General features: G+C 39.7%; 1 protein-coding gene across 1 annotated transcript in view; it reads right to left on the bottom strand.

The window, feature by feature from the left end:
- The window catches only part of LOC128737489 (SEC14 domain and spectrin repeat-containing protein 1-B), a 63,990-nt gene extending 46,431 nt beyond the window's left edge, over nucleotides 1–17,559 (bottom strand). Inside the window, exons 1-2 of the mRNA XM_053832131.1 lie at nucleotides 16,696–17,559; nucleotides 3,097–3,292 (exon numbers count right to left, since the gene is read on the bottom strand). Coding sequence (XP_053688106.1) covers nucleotides 3,097–3,292; nucleotides 16,696–16,865 — 366 coding nt within the window. The 5' untranslated portion in view covers nucleotides 16,866–17,559. The remainder of the gene's footprint in view (nucleotides 1–3,096; nucleotides 3,293–16,695) is intronic.
- Between the last annotated feature and the right edge of the window lie 3,253 nt (nucleotides 17,560–20,812).

Raw genomic sequence — 20,812 nt, 5'->3', positions numbered from 1 at the left:
AGTGACCAGCGCTATGCGCACAACACCAACTGCATCCATGGAGGCAATGTTAGGCTTGCTGCTTTAACATCTTCATGTAAAGAAGGAAGCCGAACTCGGCGCACTAAGGTTGCAAAGGTGTCGTAACATACTTATAACGACAATCGGGACAGACGGGATTCTATCAGGACTCACGCGAAAACTCCCCCTTAGTCAGTCAATTATTTTTCACAGTTTACATATCATTTTTCCAAGTTCAACCAATGTTTTCATAAAGTACCAAATAATTTTATCAGCATAAGTCGATACAAAAATGGTAAAAGTTGTAAATACGTTATCGAAACGAGAAGTCCAATTTTCCGATCACTTCTTTTTGCAATGGAAGTCACATATCAGTGATAACGTGGCAAATGTTTTCCTCCGAGGTGTGGTAGCTATTTGGAAGTTGCGGCTTATTGGCGTAGACTAGTGAGTAGAGACTTCACATAGCCGCACAAAACATAGTCCAGCGGTATTAAACTGCTTGGCCAATTCACGAGTCTATAGTACGAACCTAACATATCTGTTCGCTGAACGTTTCTTTAAACGAATCAATTATGACACGCACGGTATGGTATGTTGCACCGCCACAGCTTTGCACCACCGCAGTTTCTCCAAAGTAAAAATTCTCACTTGTGGTTTCGGTAAATCGGTGATCATCATGGTCCGGTAGTGGCCACCAAACTGTTGCGTTCGGGCTAGCATGATTTTAGAAGTAAAACTGATCAATAACTCCAGCGGCTGAACAGTGACTTTTTCAATGGTACCAGGATTCTCTTGATTTTGAAAGCGGCAATTAGCAGAAGCTAATTACTGTGCTAATTAATTATTAGCATCGCTGAACAAAATTTACAGCATTTGCGGAAACTGCCGTTGCATATGAAGTGCAAGAAAAACTCGAACCAATTTGACATTTCAAAAATACGGAGAACGGTTTGTCGGATTGAAATACTATCTTGGGCAATGAAAGATAACAATTTGCTGATTTTGTTTCTTTTGAGGCTTTTTTTAGCTTCTTGGAATAATGAAACGGTAAACGGTAAAGAGTACATGAGTTAGTAATGATCATCGTCATTATCCCAAATAGAAACTAATAAAGTGATTTAACTGTTACAAATCAAATGTTTGATCAAACCCTAGCGCAATGGGGTCTTGGATTATTTCTGCAGTAGATCAAAGGAGAAATCAAACGATCAATACCCGGTTCTTTCAAAGAATCGTGCTTCCCATAAAGACTGTCTTACATAATTTTCCCACCGTAATCAATCTCGATGGCCAGTTTAGCAAAACAAAAATTACCATGTTACATCACTTCCGTATCTTCCGTTCCGGACACTTGTTTCTAGTTCGAAGCCAACAGATTTTGCTGCTTCCATTTCGACCAACTCTTCGAGTTGCTTCACTTCGCGATTCTTCACATTAACAGTTTTATTTTCAATTGCTCTTTTGATGTTTTTCCTATTAGCGTCCAATTATCGGCAGCAACAGCAACAGTGGGAAAAACACCAGCCCAGCACATTTCCTTGGCGGCGTGTGGCAATCGAGGCTTTAATTTGAAACAATTTGTGTAGCGAATTGTGTGCTGATGCACCTCAAAGAGCCGCTCCCGGTTTCCCAGGTGTGAAAAAGATAAATTACCCAGAGCTACCGAACAAGCAATGGGATGGAGTAATATCATTCAAAATAAAAAAAAGACGAACGAAAGCAGGGCGGGCGGTGCGTCGAGTGACAACGGCTGAAATTGATGAAATTAATTGGAAATGGTTTGCCAACCAAGGCCAAGCTGAGGCGTCGCGGCACTAATTTTGGTACAACAAGATGTCACTGTTGAGTTGAGTTGTCAAAGGGGGGATTTGGCATGAATTTTAACCGTCCGTAGATTGATTCATTACCGGTCTACAGTTTGAGTACAGGAATAGAAATAGGTAGTGGGAAAGAATTGTTTGGTGCGCGCGTGAAACAAACCTCTAACAATGCGAACACTAATGATGCTTACCACAGACCAAAGATGCCATAAAAACCCTCTGGTATGCACCCCAATCAGGGTTGGTTGGAAAAAGTTAATCATGTGGCTGCATAGGCATAAGGTGCACAAAGACAAGAGTTGATTTCTCCTAAAGCCTAAATAAAGGGAAGGTTTTTATGAATGTAACTTGTTTGAATTCATGTCGTTTTCAGACGTATTGCTTCAATGGTTTCCTCGTGCTATGAAATATTTCATCTCTTTCAGTTTCGTTCACGATCAATTCTCGACCAACAATTGAAAAGGGCTAGTAAGCCAAGTGTAAGCAAACCGAGTGAGAGTTGTTTACATTTGGTTGATTGGCTCTTTTCAACTGTTAGTTGAGAACATCACAGCATCGTCGGTATTTACCATTGGCATTTACCGTAAGAATGAAAATGTCACAAACCGCACTGTTGAGTGAAACAATCAAGGTTAACGCTGGTACCGTCGGTACCAGCTTACTTGCCTCAATATTTATTACAATGAGGGTAAGAGAAATGAACCATGCAAAATGAGCAATAATTGACGTTTGTCCTTTATGGTTGTCTACCCACCGTGGTGTGAGCAAAATGCACTGCATTGTTTCAGGGCAATTTATTCAGCAGTGGGAAGTGCGCTAGTTTTCTAACTCTAACATGACTGGTGTGATCAGATTTCTAACAAAGTATGATTCCAGTTAGTTGTTAACATATGTTCAAAGTTAATAAGATAGGAAGAATAGCTGTGGTATCCAAGATAGGCAAACTTACAAACTTCTTTCTTAGTTTCAACTTGAATAAATTGTTTTTCTAGAAAATGCACCTTCTCGTGAAGTTTCCCTTATCGTTGGTTGTAAGCGCAAGCCACGATAAACCGACAGGTGCATGACGAAGTGCACGTTTCGCGCTTCAGCACGAGGCAGCAGACACTAATCGACAGGTGAATTCGTTATATGCATTGGGCCGAAACACTGCAGCACGTGCCATCACATATTGGACTTACAAAAGTACACGTTGAAAATCAATTAATCAACGTATATATACAGCATCTGCTCGTTTGTCACATGCACAATGTACGTATTAATAAAAACTTACCTCTCCTTGACGATGCTGTCGGGTGCAGTTTTCCACCCGGTTCTTCTCCCAAAAGGCATCCGGTCGAATGACCAGAAAGCTGTCCAAGTTCGGCCCAAGCAGGGACTGAACGTGCCGAATGTACTGGCGAGCCGAACGCCAGGAGCACTTCTGCGCGTCGAGAACAACCGCGAATCCGGCTGCAACGGTGTCGGAACTGGAATTGGTGGAAAGAATGAAAATAATTAAATTTTACTGTTATATTAAAACTGGTTAATTGAATTGATTAAGGTTTGGGAACCCTTGCTGATGAAAATTCCATGATAATATTTACAGTAAGTCCGTGCACTTATTTTATCCTTTCATAGGTTTTGTGCTTGCTTTATTTATCTTTAAGATGATACGGTACTGAATCCCAACATGGCCGAAAAAATGGCGTCTATGTGAGCATATGGGTGCTATCGATTCGGCCATGTTGGCTTCCGTACCGTTTCACCTTAAGCCGGCAATTCTAGCTAGTAAAAAGCAAACCTTCTTTTAATGCTAAAAGGTTATTACACAGTGGTTTGAATGCTCGAAATCGTGAACTTAAAAATAACTCTTTTGATAGTGATTTTATTACTGATTGACTGACTGACTGACTGACAAAGCTAGGTGCCGGCCTCACCCCCTTACTGATTTCCAGTGTTCGTGTGGTCTAATTTTCTCACACGTGCATTTTCGTTCTAACGAATACGCGGGCATGAGCATCTCCTTCGGACTCTCGCTCTTATTTTTTCATGCACTGCGACAAGTTTTAGCGAGTGTGTATTTAGCTATCGGCCAGGGTCGCCACTCTCGCTCGTCATTGCAATCCGAGTAAGGCCATTACAAATATTTTAAAAAGTGTTTGTCCCTTCGGTGTTGGGCCACTGAAGGGGGGGGGGGGGGGGTGAAAAAAATAAAGAAAATTTTTTAATCGAGCAAAAAAAATGGATTTTAGGCATTTTTATTCTAAGTTTAAACGTGAAAACCAAATCTATTCTTGCTTTTAATATATACGTTGTTAATTTCCATGCAAAAATCTACGAAAAAAAGACAAAAACGAAAAAAAATCTTTTTGAAAAAAATTCCACTGTTTGAATTTCCATTTCTATTTCATGCTAGAAGCGTTAACTCAACTCGTGCACTCATTTTTCAAGTTTTTCAGGCTGTAGAGTCCACAGACAATTGATTTTATAAAAAAAAAATTAACTCATATCCTACAAATTATTTTTTTGCCTTCCAATTTTTCAAGCCAATTTCCAAGGAAGGGGGGGCTGACAAAAACTTTTAAAATGATTTGCAATGGCCTAACTGACACAGATCATTCACGAGGACTCGCAGTCTTATCCGCGTGTATAAGTAAGGGCGTAAGGTGAGCAAAAAAAATATTCTAGAATGCCACTAGCTAGTACGGGCGGCTGTTGGCTACTCACGAGTTGTTGGTTTTGTGAGCGGGCTGTGCAGAAAGACACTTCAAGGCTATGCACTTGCTAGTGAGTAGGTGTATGCACACAGCATCGGCGGTTATTTATCGTACACTTGCATCAGTTGCGTAAGCGTTGGACGCTGTGCTTCTTATCGCTCGCTCGCATGAGACTGGGCATACTTTATTTCTCGCTCAATTTGCAACATTGTCGGTTTCACCCACCAAGTTTTGGGCGCTGTCTATTACACGCAATGTATGAATATCCCTTAATTAAAAAAACCACATAGGCAGAAGACTGAAATTTAAATGCGATCTGATATTCACGGTTGTAAACTCTAACCAAATTCGGAAAAAGTTCCAACAAAAACCTCAAAAATAGTGCAAAAAGAGTTCAAAAACGGTACAAATATCAAATATCAAATGCAAAAAAGACGGAAATATAGTCCAAAACGAGTCAAAGAATAATTTAAAAGCTTAAAAGAGTCCATAAAAGATCAAAAAAACTCATAAAGAGATTGAAAATTGTCTAAAATAAGTCCAAAAATGAGCCGAGCAGAGCTCAAAAACGACAAAAAGACTCCAAAAAAATCTCAAAAAATCCAAAAAATAAAAAATGTTTAAAATAAGTCCAAAAATGCTCACAAAAAAAAAAGACATAAAACAAATCAATAAAAATCAAATAGCAGCTTAAAACAGTCTAAAAGTATCAAAATACAGGTCGGACTCGATTATCTGGGTGAAAAAACAAACTCGATTATCCGGGTGATTTTTTTTGTTCAGCTTAAAAGGGCTCAAAAGCTCCCCTTTCAGCTTCAGCTTAAAAGGGTCAAAAACATGTCCAGGAGAAGTCTAAAATTAGTTCTAAGAGATCAATTTTAAAAAATTAGTTCAAAAATAATTTAAAACTATAGAAAACAACACCTTTTAAGAGTCCAAGCAGAAATTCCACGAATAAAATCTAGCAAACGAAAAGATTTTTAAAAATGTTCCGAAAAAGGTTCAAATTAAACGCTTTTGAACGTGTCAAAACTGGCCCGAAAAACCTGAAAAAACAAATCCCAAAAGAAAGAAAAATCCAAGATTGAGATTCAAAATAAAAAACAAAAATTAAAGTCGAAAAGTACGAAAAAAAAGTTCAAAGAGTCCAAAACGAATCCGAAAGCAGTCCAAAAAAGTATAAAATTAATTCAAAAAGAGTTAAAAACCGGTCAAAAGCCACCCGAAACGGGAATAAACAGTCCAAAAAGACCTTAAACAAGTGTCTAAAAGCGACTTCCAAGGTGAGTTGCAGCGCAGTTCAAAATCAGTCGAAAAACATTACAAAAAGACGTACATGAAAAAGTCTAAAAACCGTTCGAAGAGATGAAAATAAGTTTAAAACAAGTCCCAAAGCAGTCTAGGAGTAATCCGAAGAACGACTAAATTGAATTGAATTAAGATTCTAAAAAGCATCCAAAACAAATGCATAAACTATCTCCAAACCAATGCAATGTTCGTGCACTAAACAACGTTCTTTAGATTTTTTCTTCGTTCAGATGAATAGCCTTTATGCACACATCCGATCGGACGGACAATATCCTTTTGTGACTAGGGATTCGGTCGGAAAATGAAAACTTTCTGCGAAAGAATATTACAATGCGTGTTTCTGCCGAAACACCAAAACCGAAGGGTTTTCACTCTGGCATGGATGGATGAACAAATTTGGACTAAACTGACAAACGATGATATGTCAGCGAGTTATTGAACGGTGCGGACGGCAATTGCTCGCTGGTCACAACGACCCAATGCAAGCCTGACTGTGCCTAGTCCGAGCCCTGCGTCCCCAGGCGAATTTTCTAACCGCAAACTGAGCGCTTCTCAAGGTGAAAAAATCTTCGGATACTCCTACTACTGCGATGAGCCAAAAAAAGAGTCGTGGATGCAAGAGCTGAATGTGTCATGTTAAGCTGCTGTGATTTGCCAAACAAATTCCAAAACAGTAAAAAACAACAATCAAACAACCCAAAAACGCTCAAAAATAGTTTGTTACCGATCACTTTCAAATAGATCGGTACAATGAAAGAGTTTTTCAGTTTAGTGTTTAGTTCTTAAGTTGTAAATTATTGTTTTTTGTATCACCGGCTCTATATCATTGTTGTTAGTTTATTAAATGTTTTGCTATTATAATATTTGTTATTTTTTGTTTAACATAGTTTTAAGTAATTACTAACAAATAAAAACCGTTTGAACCAGACACAACCCTGGGAGCTCTCAACCGGTTCGGTTATCTGAAACGCAAAGTAAGTTTAATAGCGAACCCACTGTATCCGGTTAGAGGAGTGAGAAGGGAGATAGTCGACGAGAGGGAGATAGAGGATGAAGGAAGGTGGAGGACGGATAGGCTGAAAAGGGGATCAGTCGAGCTCGAACCATGCGATGGACTACGTCCAGCGTCAGACAGCTAAAAAGTTAAAACGCTGTAGTAGTTTCCGAATGTGCAATTTTTCGGACAGCAGAAGTGCTGAATATTGCTAAGAAAGTTTAAAGCCAACCGTCAAAGGTTTGACTTTTATACCTGGCAATCAGTTGGTGATCGCACGCTAAAGCGGTCGTAGCAGAACATCGCCAGCTCTACGGCGAAATCGGCTAGCGAATTAACGGATGCCACGAGGAGTATCGTGGGTAAATGTGACAGTTGTGGACGACAACCAACGAAAGAAGACGCCACCGATTTCGGACGAAGAGAACGTAAGACAATTCTGGACGATCCGGAAAACGGAAGGCAGCGCTACCCACCTTGGCCGTTATTCCCGGAGATCATAAGAACCAAGGTAAACCGCAGCCTCGTGGTAGTATGTCATCGGGTCAACGCTTGGAGATTCGACCGTGAAGCGGTCGTGGTACGTACCCTCTCTCTCTCCTATCATCATTCTAGTGTTCAAGAAAAATCCAAAGAAAAAAGATTCCAAAAAACCTAAAACCAGTCTGAAGAGTACCAAAAAAGTTTAATAAAATCAAGAGAAGATTGATAAAATTTCAAAAAGTCTGAAACAAGCCGAAAAAAGCTCAAAAAAGGTAAATCAAGAGTCGTAGATTCAAACACAAAGTCTAAGAAATATTTTTTAGAGAGAGTCTAAGGAGTGTTAGTGCCGCATGTAACACCGTTCCGGAATTTATTTATCATCAACGACCGTAACTCAAACAACGTACAATGGGCAAAAACGAGCACGTAATCCCAAGAAATAGAAGCCGCTGCTGGTTTGGAAACTTACAAGATACCTATTCCTATGTAAAAATAATGCAGGAAATCGATTGGTGATGGTTTCATCCTGCGCAGACCTCCGGAAGTGATCCATTTTGCCCTATTAGCCCCAAAAATCATGATAAAATCTAATTAAATAATTTAGAAACTTCTTTGCTGCCTGTAAAATGAACTCAAATAGCTTCCAAATGTTATCAAAACGTCAGAAGAATCAAATCCTATCCATTCGATACTGTGCAAAATGCAAGAATGGTCCATTTTGCCCAATCACCCCTATATACATAGATAACCTAATTAAAGCGATTAAAACTAACTCAAAGGCAAAAACAATGTTCACAAAAAATGTGTATTTTATCATACTGAATAACTTTGGAGAACAGTTGAAAGCAGTAAATAAATTGGATGCAAAGTTATTGTGCATAATTAATTTTTAAGTGTACTTTTTAAACAAATCATTATATCTCGCAACTAGTGAAAGAGATATAGTTACAATATTCAGCAAAGTTGCTCATTTTAGTGCGTAATAATTTTTCTGAAGAAAAATTTTTTTTTGGACGGACTAAAAAAAACAAAAGTTTGTATCACCCTGATAGATGAATATAAGGTCACCTTAATAGTCCAAAAAGATGCGCTGTTTTTTATTGAAAAACTTCTCTAAAGACACCATCGTAGAAAAATTACGAATTTTTTACGCAATAGTAAATGCACGTATTTTTGTAGATCTACACACTTAAAAAACTCAGCAAAATTTGCCGAAATTTGGACAGCCGAGCGTTCGGTAAAAATTTCAATTTTGCAAATCGACGTTTACGGATCTTTACTAACGTTTGGCATCATAAAAAATTTTACCGAACGCTCGGCTGTCCAAATCTCGGCAAAATTTTGCTGACTTCGGCACTTTTTTTTAAGTGTGTAGGAGCGAATCAGGCAAAACGGACCGATTGTGAATACACCACGGTACTAAATCGATGATATTCAACTCTCCTGATATTTTTCGAATGTACTGGTGCTGTTCGACATTATTCCCCTGTCATTGAATTACTTTTAATAGTTTTAATTAGGTTTTACTATGTATTTAGGGGTGAATTGGGAATCCATTTTGGACTATACTTGCGTTTCGCACAGTATGGAATGAATGGGATTGGTTTCTTTTGATGTTTTAACAACGTTTGAAAGATGTTTGAGTTCATTTCACTTGCGGCAAATAAGTTTTTATACTGTTTAATTAGCTTTTATCATGATTTTTGGGGCTAATAAGGCAAAATGGACCACTTCCGGAAGTCTGCACAAGATGAAACCATCATCAATCGATTTCCTGCATTTTTTTTGCAGAGGAATAGGTATCTTGTAAGATTCCAAACTAGCGGTTTCTAATTCTTGGGATTACGAGCTCGTTTTTGCCCATTGTGCAATGTTACATGCACACCGAACGAGACACAATACGAAAATGAAACTACGCCAAGTAAGACTTAAGACACACACAAATGGTCTTAGTTTGATTGCATTAATTGTATATGCCGTTGCAAGCAAAAAAAAAAAAAAAATTGGCGTTCGAATATATATGTGTCACACTGTAAAAGATACGTTCCGCGTAAATTCCAAAATTCACGTAAAAATAATTGCGTAAAATGCGACTTCAGTGTAATCCAAACAACAACAAAGCCTTGGGTTTATACCGTCTGTTAGACATTACCCTTCTTTATCGACAGACTTCGCAGCCGGCTGTTAGAGGACAGGAAAATTACGGGGCCAGTGCAACGATCCTACTGACTCTATCTAGCAAGCACCACCTAGCCGAGATTCAAGCATACGACGACTGGCTTGTTAGACCACCGTCGTACCTCGAAGCTAACTTGTTCGGTGTAATCCAATATGGAGGTAAAAGTGCGATTCAATGATTTATCGGTGCTCGGTTTATCCGAGTAAATTAATTACATTGGCATGAATGGGTAACTACTTTGACAGCTTGAATCTAACGTAAAGTTTGGTTGCTTACGAAGCATAGTTGCTGAGTTATGTGCAAATGTTATTTTAGGGCGGTTTTGAGTTGATTTTTCGAAATACGGCAAATACGATATCAACAGGAGGATATTACTTGTTAAAAATTTGTAGCAGCGTTTTACATCACGCACATATCTGTTTTGTAAATACGGTGAAAAGAATTTACAAAATATATTTCGCTTTTCCATTATTTAATCTAACTCCGACAAGCGCTTAGCGAAGCGGGGTAAAGGTGCGTATCACGGACAGGGCAAAAGTGCGATTCATGGACGAGACAAAGATGTATAGCTAATTATATACAACTGGCTGACCCGACAAACTTCGTATTGCCACAAATTACCCTGTGTTGTACATAAATCATGAATCTCGGATGATCTTTGTCACAATCTCGAGTTTTGCAAGCCCCCCAGCAGGGATGGCACCTCCTCAGAAGAAAAAAAGAGAAGAGAAAAATTCAAACTGTGCTCAGTCTTCAACGCGATTTATTCTGCTCCGTTTCATTTTAACTGTGCTCTTTCTTGCTGAACGCAGTTGTATGAGCAACCGCACACTGTGCTACTCATTGAGGAGAATGTTTTGAACTTTGAATACGTTGATGCGATGCGCTGACGTATGACAACTACGGGTAGTTTTAACGTTGAGAAAAAACGACGATTATCAGTAGCGGTCATTGCCATCAGAAAAATATTAATCCATTAATGCAGTTGAATCATGATTCTTACATTTAGTATATTCAGTTGAGTTTGGCTGCCCGTGAACGCAACTGCATCATATGGTTAGGCATGTCACAACGGCAACAGTGCGAAAAATGTTATTTAGATATGGCAACATTTGAATTCCCATACATTTGCTTCTTGACGCGTACCAACAGGAAAGTCCCATTATAAACAAAGGCAATTCTCCGCTAAGATTCAAAATTTAACGACTTTTGATTGTCTTGACGCCTCTGAGTCTATAGCTGCTGTACGCGCACCGGTTGTTTTGTTTCCACGTTTACTGCTGTAGCTACCGAGAGGACCGGGAGCAAAACCGAAAGTTGCTCATTTAAAGAGCGCATTAAGAAATTTTTCTGCACGTCAGTTTTTCTCATTGTGTTTAGTCTGTTTCTCATTGTGTGGATTTACTTCTCATTTCTGAAAGCAGTTCTGCTCATTGTGTGGAACAAAAAAAGTTGCACTTTTTGCACAATGAGTGAGGAAATAACAAGCCTGCCCCCCAGTGGGCGGCGCTTCCGCCGCGGGTCACCGACAACACTCGCGACAGCCTCGTCCTGAATGATCTAGTGTTACTATAGATAGTTTTTGTGGTCTTGTATTGACTAATGTTTTATGGAAGAGTCTCGAATTTCTCGAGTTCGATTAGTTTTTGAGTTTCGCAAAAATTTCTGTTTTATTTGTATGAGAGTCCATATCCCCCTACCACAGGGGTGAGAGGTCTCTAACTATCGTAAAATAAATTCAAGACTCCAAAATCTCCCACATGCCAAATTTGGTTCCATTTGCTTGATTAGTTCTCAAGTTATAAGGAAATTTGAATTTCATTTGTATGGGAGCTCCCCTCTTAAAAGGGGAAGGGGTCGAATTTCACCATAGAAAAAAATTACTACAATAGATCTAACTAATGGTCGCAGTGGTCCAGGCTCCCATAAAAAAAATAAAAAATTTCTGCCATCTAAAACTCCGACATGCCAAATCTGGTTCCATTTGATTGATTAGTTCTCGAGATAAGAGGAAATTTGCATTTCCCCTCTTAAAGGGGAGATGGGCCATAACTCGCTTTCTAAAGAAGAGAGGGGTCTCAATTCACCATAGAAAAAAATCTTGCGTCCAAAACCACTTACATGTCAAATTTGGTTCCATTTGCTTGATTAGTTCTCGAGTTATGAGGAAATTTGTTTTTCATTTGTATAGGAGCCCCCCCCCCTCTTAAAGTGAAGAAATCCATAGAAAATATGCCATAGAAAATATTCTTGCCTACAAAAACACCCACATGATAAATTTGGTTCCATTTGCTTGATTAGTTCTAGAGTTATGAGGAAATTTGTATTTCGTTTGTATGAGAGCCCCCCCTCTTAAAAAGGTAAGGGGTCCTAATTCATCATAGAAAAAATGGTTGCCTCCAAAAACACCCACATGCCAAATATGGTTCCATTTGCTTGACTAGTTCTCGAATTATGAGGAAATTTATATTTCATTCGTGTAGAAGCACCCCCTCTTAAAGTTGGGAGGGGTCCTAATTCACCATAGAAAATATTTTGCCTCCAGAAATCTCTACATGCCAAATTTGGTTCCATTTGCTTGATTAGTTCTCGAGTTATGAGGAAATTTGAATTTCTTTTGTATAGGAGCCCCCCCTCCTCAAGTGGGTAGGGGTCCCAATTCATCATAGAAAAAATTTTTGTCTCCAAAAACACCCACATGTCAAATTTGGTTCCATTTGCTTGATTAGTTCTCGAGTTATGAGGAAATTTGTATTTCGTTTGTATAGGAGCCCCCCTCTTAAAGTGGGGAGGGGTTCTAATTCACCATAGAAAATATGCATGCCCTAGAAAACTTTCACATCCCAAATTTGGTTCCATTTGCTTGATTAGTTCTCGAGTTATGAGGAAATTTGTATGGAAGCCCCCCCTTTTAAAGAGGAGAGGAGTTATAATTCCCCTTATAAAGAGGGGAGGGGTCTCAATTTACCATAGAATAAATTCTTGTCGCCGAAAACACCCATATGCCAAATTTTGTTCTATTTGCTTGATTAGTTGACGAGTTATGCAGAAATTTGTGTTTCATTTTTATGGTAGCCCCCCCTCTTAGTGGGGGGAAGGGTTTCTAACCATCACTAAAACCTTTCCTGGCCCCAAAAAACCTCTACATGCACATTTTCATGCCGATTGGTTCAGGAGTTTTCGATTCTATAAGGAACATACGGACCGACAGACAGACAGAAATCCTTCTTTATAGGTATAGGTTTTAGGCATTATATTACAGATACTAGAAATGGAAGATCTGCCGAAAACTGTGTGCTCTACAGATGTTGGCCGAAGGAAAACAATGTTTTTCCGCTGATGGCTCAAAAAACAAACGTTTGGAAAAGTTTCGATCTAACGGAGGCTTCAATACACCAGCGCAAAATAGAAAAGGTGAAAATTGAGAATATTTTTTACCGAAACATACCGTAGATTGGAGATCATATGGTTTCGTTAGCTACTGTTGTGCTAATTTCATGGATTCGAGCTTCGCACTTGGTATTCGCACGCGGTATTCGCACTTTTGCCCCGCTAGTGGGGTAAAAATGCGAATCGGCACTTGATCAGAAGAAAGAAGAATTTATTTTGCAAAACACTATTACCGCAGATGACTTATAGTTGAATGTAAAGACATTGAGTTACTGCATCACTATAAAATATATAATGTTGTTGTCCTTCTTTATATCTCACGAAAATTGATAACAACTTCAAACATCGCACTTATGCCCCGCCCTACTCCACTAGTTGAAAACGAACAGAGCCAAAAAAAAGTTGAAGGGGTCGGTCCCGATGTATTGGTTAGCATTCACCCCTCTCACGCCGAGGACACGGGTTCAATCCCAACCCCGCCGAAGTCACGAATGACCTAAAAGTGTTAAAGTGACTATAATCTAACACAAAAAAGAAGTTAAAAAAGAGACTAAAAAGGGTCCCAGAACAATCCAGGAAGAGTTCAGAAAAGTCCTAAAAAATAGATTTTTAAAAAATCAAAAACAATCCCAAAAATCTAAAAATACTTTCAAAATTACCAAATAAGGTCAAAAGAATCCAAACATAGTCTATCTTAATAGAGCCAAAAAGAGCTCAAATCAACTGTCGTAGGAAGACTCAAACACAGAATCAAAAAAAAAAATTCTAAGCCAGAGTCAAACAGAAGTTAAAGACAGAACTCAAGAACAGTCAAAGAAAAACTTCAATGAAAAGTTCAAGAAAAGTAGAAAAAATAGCCAGGAAAGGGCAAAATTAACACTTAGTTTTGGGATGAAGAGACCTTAAATTTTTCCATTTTTGTAAAGCAATGGAACTTTGAAGGAAAGCAGTATCGAGGTCCATAAAATATCTTCTAGTTTTCCCAAAAAAGACCAGAGAAATTGTTTTGATTTTTTCAGACATTGTTTATTTTAATACCTTTGATGAAAAATACGAAAGAAATACCAGGAAAAAATTAAGGCATGCTTCAGAATGTATTGGAAGAAAAACAATTGCGTGTATTTCAGTTATTTGTTATTGAATTCAAGATCTTTTCTTACACAGATGTAGCATTTTCTTCATACTTTTACGAAAAAATACGGATAAAATTATTCATCACGGTTACGAAGGAATTCTCGAACTTTTCCTGTAATGTGGCGCATTAGGCGGCGCACACTTTCTTCGTCTATCGTTTTGGCAATCTTATTCCACCAGGTCTTCATCTGATTGATGTCTTTGACAACTTTTCCCTTTGCCTTGAGTTTCCTCTTCATGATTTCCCAGTATTTCTCAATAGGGCGGAACTGGGCGGAAAATTGAGTGGGTTAGGGTCTTTCGGAACAAACTGGACCCCTTTCTCTGCATACCATTCTTGAACGACTTTACAGTAATGACAGCTTGCCAAATCTGGCCAAAACATCACGGGATGGTGATAAGATCGAATGAACGGCAAAATTCAACACACTCCATTTGGTACAGTTTCGACGTTATTGTCTTATTTGTAACGAAAGCTTTCGTTTGTCTGCCACAGCTGCAAATGCCCGGCCAAATCATAAATTTTCGTGCAAATTTGTCGGCAAAAACAAATTTAAATTTGCTTGGAACATCTCCCGTGCCGTTGCCAAGTAAAATTGACCTGGCATTTGCCCGAAGTCAGCCTTGACATAGGTTTCATCGTCCATCAGAAGACACCCGTCGAACTTGGTTAGCGATTTTGGCCACACTGCTCTGTTTTATGGTTCGGTTTGGCTGTTTGCTAGCTCGTTACGACTTGATTCCTACCCGCAGTCGAATCCTCCTGACGCTACTATGGGCAGCACCAAGTTTTCTGGCCAAATCACGGTCCGACAGATTGGGATTCCTCTTGATGGTCTTCAAAACCCTACCTCGCAGTTTCCGGTCGACAGTTCCACTCCGATGATTAGCTTGAGGATGCCGAATCGTCGTCAATATTTCCTAATAACGTTTGATAACGCGCCATACAGTATTTCTGAGCAATTGCAGGTACAGCTGTTTAGCTAGCCTGGATGCAGATTTCCCTTCTTTCGGCTTCCATGTTGTTTGTTTACAAAATACAGTCGTTTTGCGGTATGTCAAAAATACATAGGTGAAGCTAACAAAATTTCCGACTCGTGGGCGCCAGCAATTTCCAAATTCGTCCACCAACAGCGCCACAATATAAGCAACAATTTGTTCTAATTCTATATGAAGTAAGCTTTATGTTCTATTTTATTGTACTTGGCTTTGAAAATCACAGGCTTAGGGTTGTTTCCGAAATAACACCTGAATAGTTATTATATTATAATAACTATAATTATTTATAATTTTATTTTTATAATTATTTAATTATAATAATTATATTATTATAACCTGGTTCAGTTAGAAGATTTAAATCCAGTTCGTCTCTCAAAATTTTGGGAGAAACAATATAGAGAAGAAGAAGCCATTTTCATCAGATATGTGTTTTTATTTCAATTTGAGCATTTAGAAATCACTAAACTGTGAATCGGTTGACCAAATCCTGCATCTGCTTACAGTCTTCTGCAAATTGTATAGCAACAAATATTTAATAATAAATGTTCGCATAAAATAACTTCCATCTTGACGGTATCATGGAACGAACGTACGAGGAAAATCATTGGTTCTAAAACACTTCCTTGTGAAACATCTGTTGCATGCGATCAAAAGCAGCGCTAACATCACTGTGCACTGCATCCATTCCAGTAGTAGTAGACATAAACTATAAGCTCTAATAATTTTGTGTCGTTAGAGCGCTTAGGCGGAAACGACATGTTGCTTTAGTAAATTATTATATTAGTTATGATTAGTCTGGACAATGCCGGATGCCGCAAAAGTGACCAACTAAAACCCCTAAGCGGCCAGGTCACTCGCTAAGAAGTTTGTGGCTTCAGAAATGGAGAAAATTGAAAGTAGACTTTGTATGGCACACCATCCCATGTGATATTCCTTTCACCCGGCATGTCTTCTTACCGAAAAAAATGAAAGGTGCTTTTGTGATAAAACTCAGTTGATTATCCTTTCAATTGATAATAATGATGATCATGATGGACCCACTTCTTACCACCCCTAGATGGCGATTATGGTTTCGCTGTTATCCAATAGTTTTATTATTTAAAAATATACAGGCTATAGCCTGTAAAGGAAAGGGAATTATCACTGCTTTGCTGCTGGTAAATTACATGTGGTAACAAAACGACCCAGTTTTATATCAAAAGGAAGCCGCTTTTTTATTGGTTGAAAACAAGCGTATAAATAAACTTTTATAAGGAATGCTAAGATATTTTCTAGCAATGTAACTCACCGCAATGCAAACAATTCTTAACTTTGTGGTTTAGAAATTTGTTGACCTCTATTTTTGTTACAGTTTTCTAACAAAAGTAATTTCTATTTCTGGCACGGAAACCCACCTAAAAAGAACACTTGTTAGATCGCTTCTGAATGATCAAACACTTGTCAAATTGTGCTGCTCACCAATTCAAACATGCCCTAATTTAAAATTGAAAACATGGTCTAGCTATGAAGGTTATACGGAAACGATACACTTGAGCGCAGCTCAGACAGAGGGCGTGTGGGACTGCACGGTAGACCGCATTCTCGCGCGTTATTAGTCGTTACGGAAGGAAAAGCAAGATCGTGACTTGAAGGTGACTATCTACGTTTGAATTCCTATTTAAAATCAACAACCGGAAAAAAACCTACCTCAAGGTGGTCAATATATATTTAACCGTCGTTTCCAGAAACCCCTTCATCCATGGCAAATTGTCGTAAAACGGAACGGGAATTACGATCAGCGGATGCCCATCGCGGTCTCGTCCGCCGGGAATGTAAGCCGTTTGGGTGTTCAGTGCGTTCAGGACGTCTGCTTCCATTTCGTCGAGACGCCCGGCCTCAACAAGCCATCAACGTTTGACCGCTCAATCCAGTCCGAACCGACCGAAATTGATCCCCGGCACTGTCACTTTCAAACGATGCACGATCCACACAACAAAGCACTTTTATTAAGCAGCTTTACTGAAAGCGGAAATTGCTTGGCGTAAATCTGTAATTTATTGTGATCACTTTTGGTTTGGACTTGGGCAACATTTAGGCACCACCACTGCTGATTTGTTTTCACTTTCGATCTCGCGGCACTAACTAAACCCCCGGACACGACGACACTCGGGATCGACAGCACTTCGATCGGAAACTCCACAGATCAATGGCTTGGCAAACAAGCTTCTCTTCTCTACTGAACTTCTTCACACTACACACTCGCAATTAGTGATCGCATTGGCACAACCGTTGCGATGCGTTGCGTTGCATATTCCATTTGTTTTATCTTCCACACTTCCAACGCTCTAGTGCGAGCTCTTAAAACACCCTTTTCCGTTTGCACCCGATCAGCTCGCACACAAACAGCTCTTTCGTTTGTTTCGTCCCCTCTCGAGGACTAGTTCAAACTTCGCGTGACGACGACGACGACGACTGACGGAACTCTTCCAGCTGCTTTCATGCTCCGCGCGCACCGTAGCTCCGTAGCTCCGTGGCTCCGTGGCAAACGACGATCGACTTAGCGGCAACGACGATAATGGAGAACTGTCTTGCCTGATGCAGTCATCCGACTAATGGGCGACATCGAATGGCCGTGTTGCTGTCTGTTGAGAAAAAAAGAACGAGAGAGCGGAAAAATACGTATCAATTTACGGTTGCTGGCAACTCTGGCGGTGACAATTTCACGTGGCTCGCAATGGAACGGAATGGAATGGAAAGTACGTATGGCACTTTGCCTCGAAAGCCCTACCAGCAGCAGATCATGTGTGATGGGAGGAACGGGAGGAGGGGGGGGAGGGTCTCGGTCGTTACCAAGATGTATGATATTGCTTCATTCGACCGACTGGTGACTGTGTGATCAACGCGACTTACCCACATCCGAGTCATAACTTGTAATGCAGAAGCATAAGTACGTACGAGTACCAGTACGAGTACGGCAGCAAAGCGGCAGAAAGCACAATCAACACTAATTAGGGTGTCCATGATTGAGGGTTGAAAGCTCTCACCAGACCATTAGACGGCTTGTTTCGGTTGTGCTTTCAGGTCACCCTACTACTTATGTGTTCCTTTCCTACACACAACCATCGGACAGATAAAATATGAAACGGGGAAAAATTTAAATAGCCTACACTCTTCGAAAGTCCGATACCAGCCAGATACCAGGAGGACGAGGAGGAACGCATGGCTGATGAGGCTTTTTGGAGAGACTCACTTTCTGTCGGTTGCCTCATTCGGGTGTGAAGCCAGCAGAGCCACCGTTTCGTTTCATTCCAACGGTCGTTGGCTTTTTTGTTTTGTTTTTGAGGTCAGCGAAAAACCGGGAATCCGGTAAGGGTCCGTTGTTGGTCCGTTTACGTCCGTTCGAATGAAGTGTCAGTTCAGTACCTACTTACCAGTTGCTTGCTGCTGATCAAACCAAAATGAATAAAACAGTACAGAAAATTAATGACTTCACGTCCGCGCGTATGATTCGATCGATTAATTAGGCGAAACTGCGGCAGGACTAAAAGAAAAACAACAACAAGCGAACGGAAACGCGTAACCTACTTCGATTGCACATGAATATGCATTACACTTCTGCATAAATGAACGCCTCGGTTGTACGTTCATGGTGTGGTCATTAGCCAATGAATCGAACAAGCTCGAACAATTACTGGAACTATTAGCGGCTTTAAATTAAACCAAAACTAGTTTCCCAACCAAACGTAAAAAGCTATTATGAGAAATGACTCAACTAACAGCAGGATTTCAAAGCTCATCCCGCGACCTCAAACGGTGCGGTCATCATCCGGCCACCGCGCCGCCGTTGAAGAAAGAGGCCAACGACTCTCGGAGCCTTTGGCTAGTACCTATCTAGTCACGCACGGCCACAGCCACTGCCACAGCCGCTGTCGGAGAGTTCGTCCGACAACTGGTTTGTAGGATTATTTTATTTTTTCTTTCTCTATGCGACTATCCCGAACCGTCTTTTTTTATTTTATTGCACGAACAAAACAACAACCAACCCAACCGCGGTGAAAGAGAAGGTCGCCGGGAGAAAGAAAGATCACTGTCCGTCCGTCCGTCCACAACCAACAACTTGTCGTCGCAAAGTGAAAATCGAATCGCGAAAAAACGAACCTGTTCGTGCCTAGTTCCCGGTCCTCGCAAAGCCTCACGAGGAGGGCCCATCCCAATTATACTTTTTTTTCGCAAACTACACCACACCAAAAGCAGTGGGGAGGGTATTCAAATGAAGTCGTCCGAGATGCTGAGAGGGTCGATGGGAAGATTTCTCACCCTTACTTGCGCTGCGCCAGATGATGATGATGGTAGTCTGGTAGCCGCCTCGGTAACCCTTGCCTTGGTAGCACAAATGGCAGAAGAGTTTGCTGCAAGTGGCCAAGTTCAATGTTTCTAAACAATCCGCGAGCATTCACCAGCAACCGGTGTCAGTCGGCTTGAACCTTTCTCTATCAGGAAGCGATGTTTCTTGTTTTGTTTTAATTTTTTTTCAAGCGATGAGAAATAAGATTGGTAGAAAGCAAACAGAAATGGCCATCTGTTCAGTCTTCGTCAATAGATAACGGGATTTCTTCGTTAATTCTGTCATTATTACTTTTCATATTTCTTATCGATGAAAAACGGTAGCTTTTACATATTTAAGCATGACATATGGTTAAAATAACACACATTGCTTTGCTTTGCAAACAATGAAAGTCAACATTAGTTAAGTTTCACTAAACGATTGAAGCAACTGATAAAGTTTGTTATAGCACTTAAAAAAATTCATTCTTCATTCTTCATTCTTCATTCTTCATTCTTCATTCTTCATTCTTCATTCTTCATTCTTCATTTATATAAATTCTGTACTTTATATAAAAAATGCAAACAAAAGTAGTAAAATCGATAATCAAAAATCAAAAATAACAATTCAAAAAACAAAAACTCAAAACGAAAAACAAAAAACAAAATCATAAAGAGAGTAGAGAAGTTCATAAAAGTTCAAAATAAATACAAAAACCTTACAAAATGAGTCCAAGCGACCAAAGAGTCCAAAATGTGTTCGAAAAGCATCTAAAAAGAGTGCCCAAAAGACCCAAAATTCAAAAAGAGTTGAAAAATATTCCATTAAGAGTCCAAGACGAGCTCAAAAACAATCCAAAAAGAACCGACAAAGGACTAAAAGCAGTCCGAAAAGAGTTGCAGAAACTCGAAAACGAGTTCAAATAAATCTAAAAAGTGCTCAAATGAGTCAAAAAAAATACAAGTATAGTGTAACAATAAGGTCAGAAAAAGTGCAATACAGATCAATGCAGCCTTAAAGTAGTGCAAACTAGATGCAAAAAAAACTTTGAAAAAACTAAAAATACGAGTCCAAAACAGGTTAAAAAAAATTAAAAAGAATCAGAAAGAGCCAAAAAAGAACTCAAACAGGATCCAAAAAAAATCAAGAATTTCAAAAAACAATCTAAACAGACAGACAGACAGACAGACAGACAGACAGACAGACAGACAGACAGACAGACAGACAGACAGACAGACAGACAGACAGACAGACAGACAGACAGACAGACAGACAGACAGACAGACAGACAGACAGACAGACAGACAGACAGACAGACAGACAGACAGACAGACAGACAGACAGACAGACAGACAGACAGACAGACAGACAGACAGACAGACAGACAGACAGACAGACAGACAGACAGACAGACAGACAGACAGACAGACAGACAGACAGACAGACAGACAGACAGACAGACAGACAGACAGACAGACAGACAGACAGACAGACAGACAG

Source organism: Sabethes cyaneus, chromosome 2 (genome assembly GCF_943734655.1).
Source record: "Sabethes cyaneus chromosome 2, idSabCyanKW18_F2, whole genome shotgun sequence".
Lineage (NCBI taxonomy): Eukaryota > Metazoa > Arthropoda > Insecta > Diptera > Culicidae > Sabethes > Sabethes cyaneus.
The sequence above is the reverse complement of the archived record's forward strand: the minus strand, read 5'-3'. Positions and strand labels throughout refer to the sequence as shown.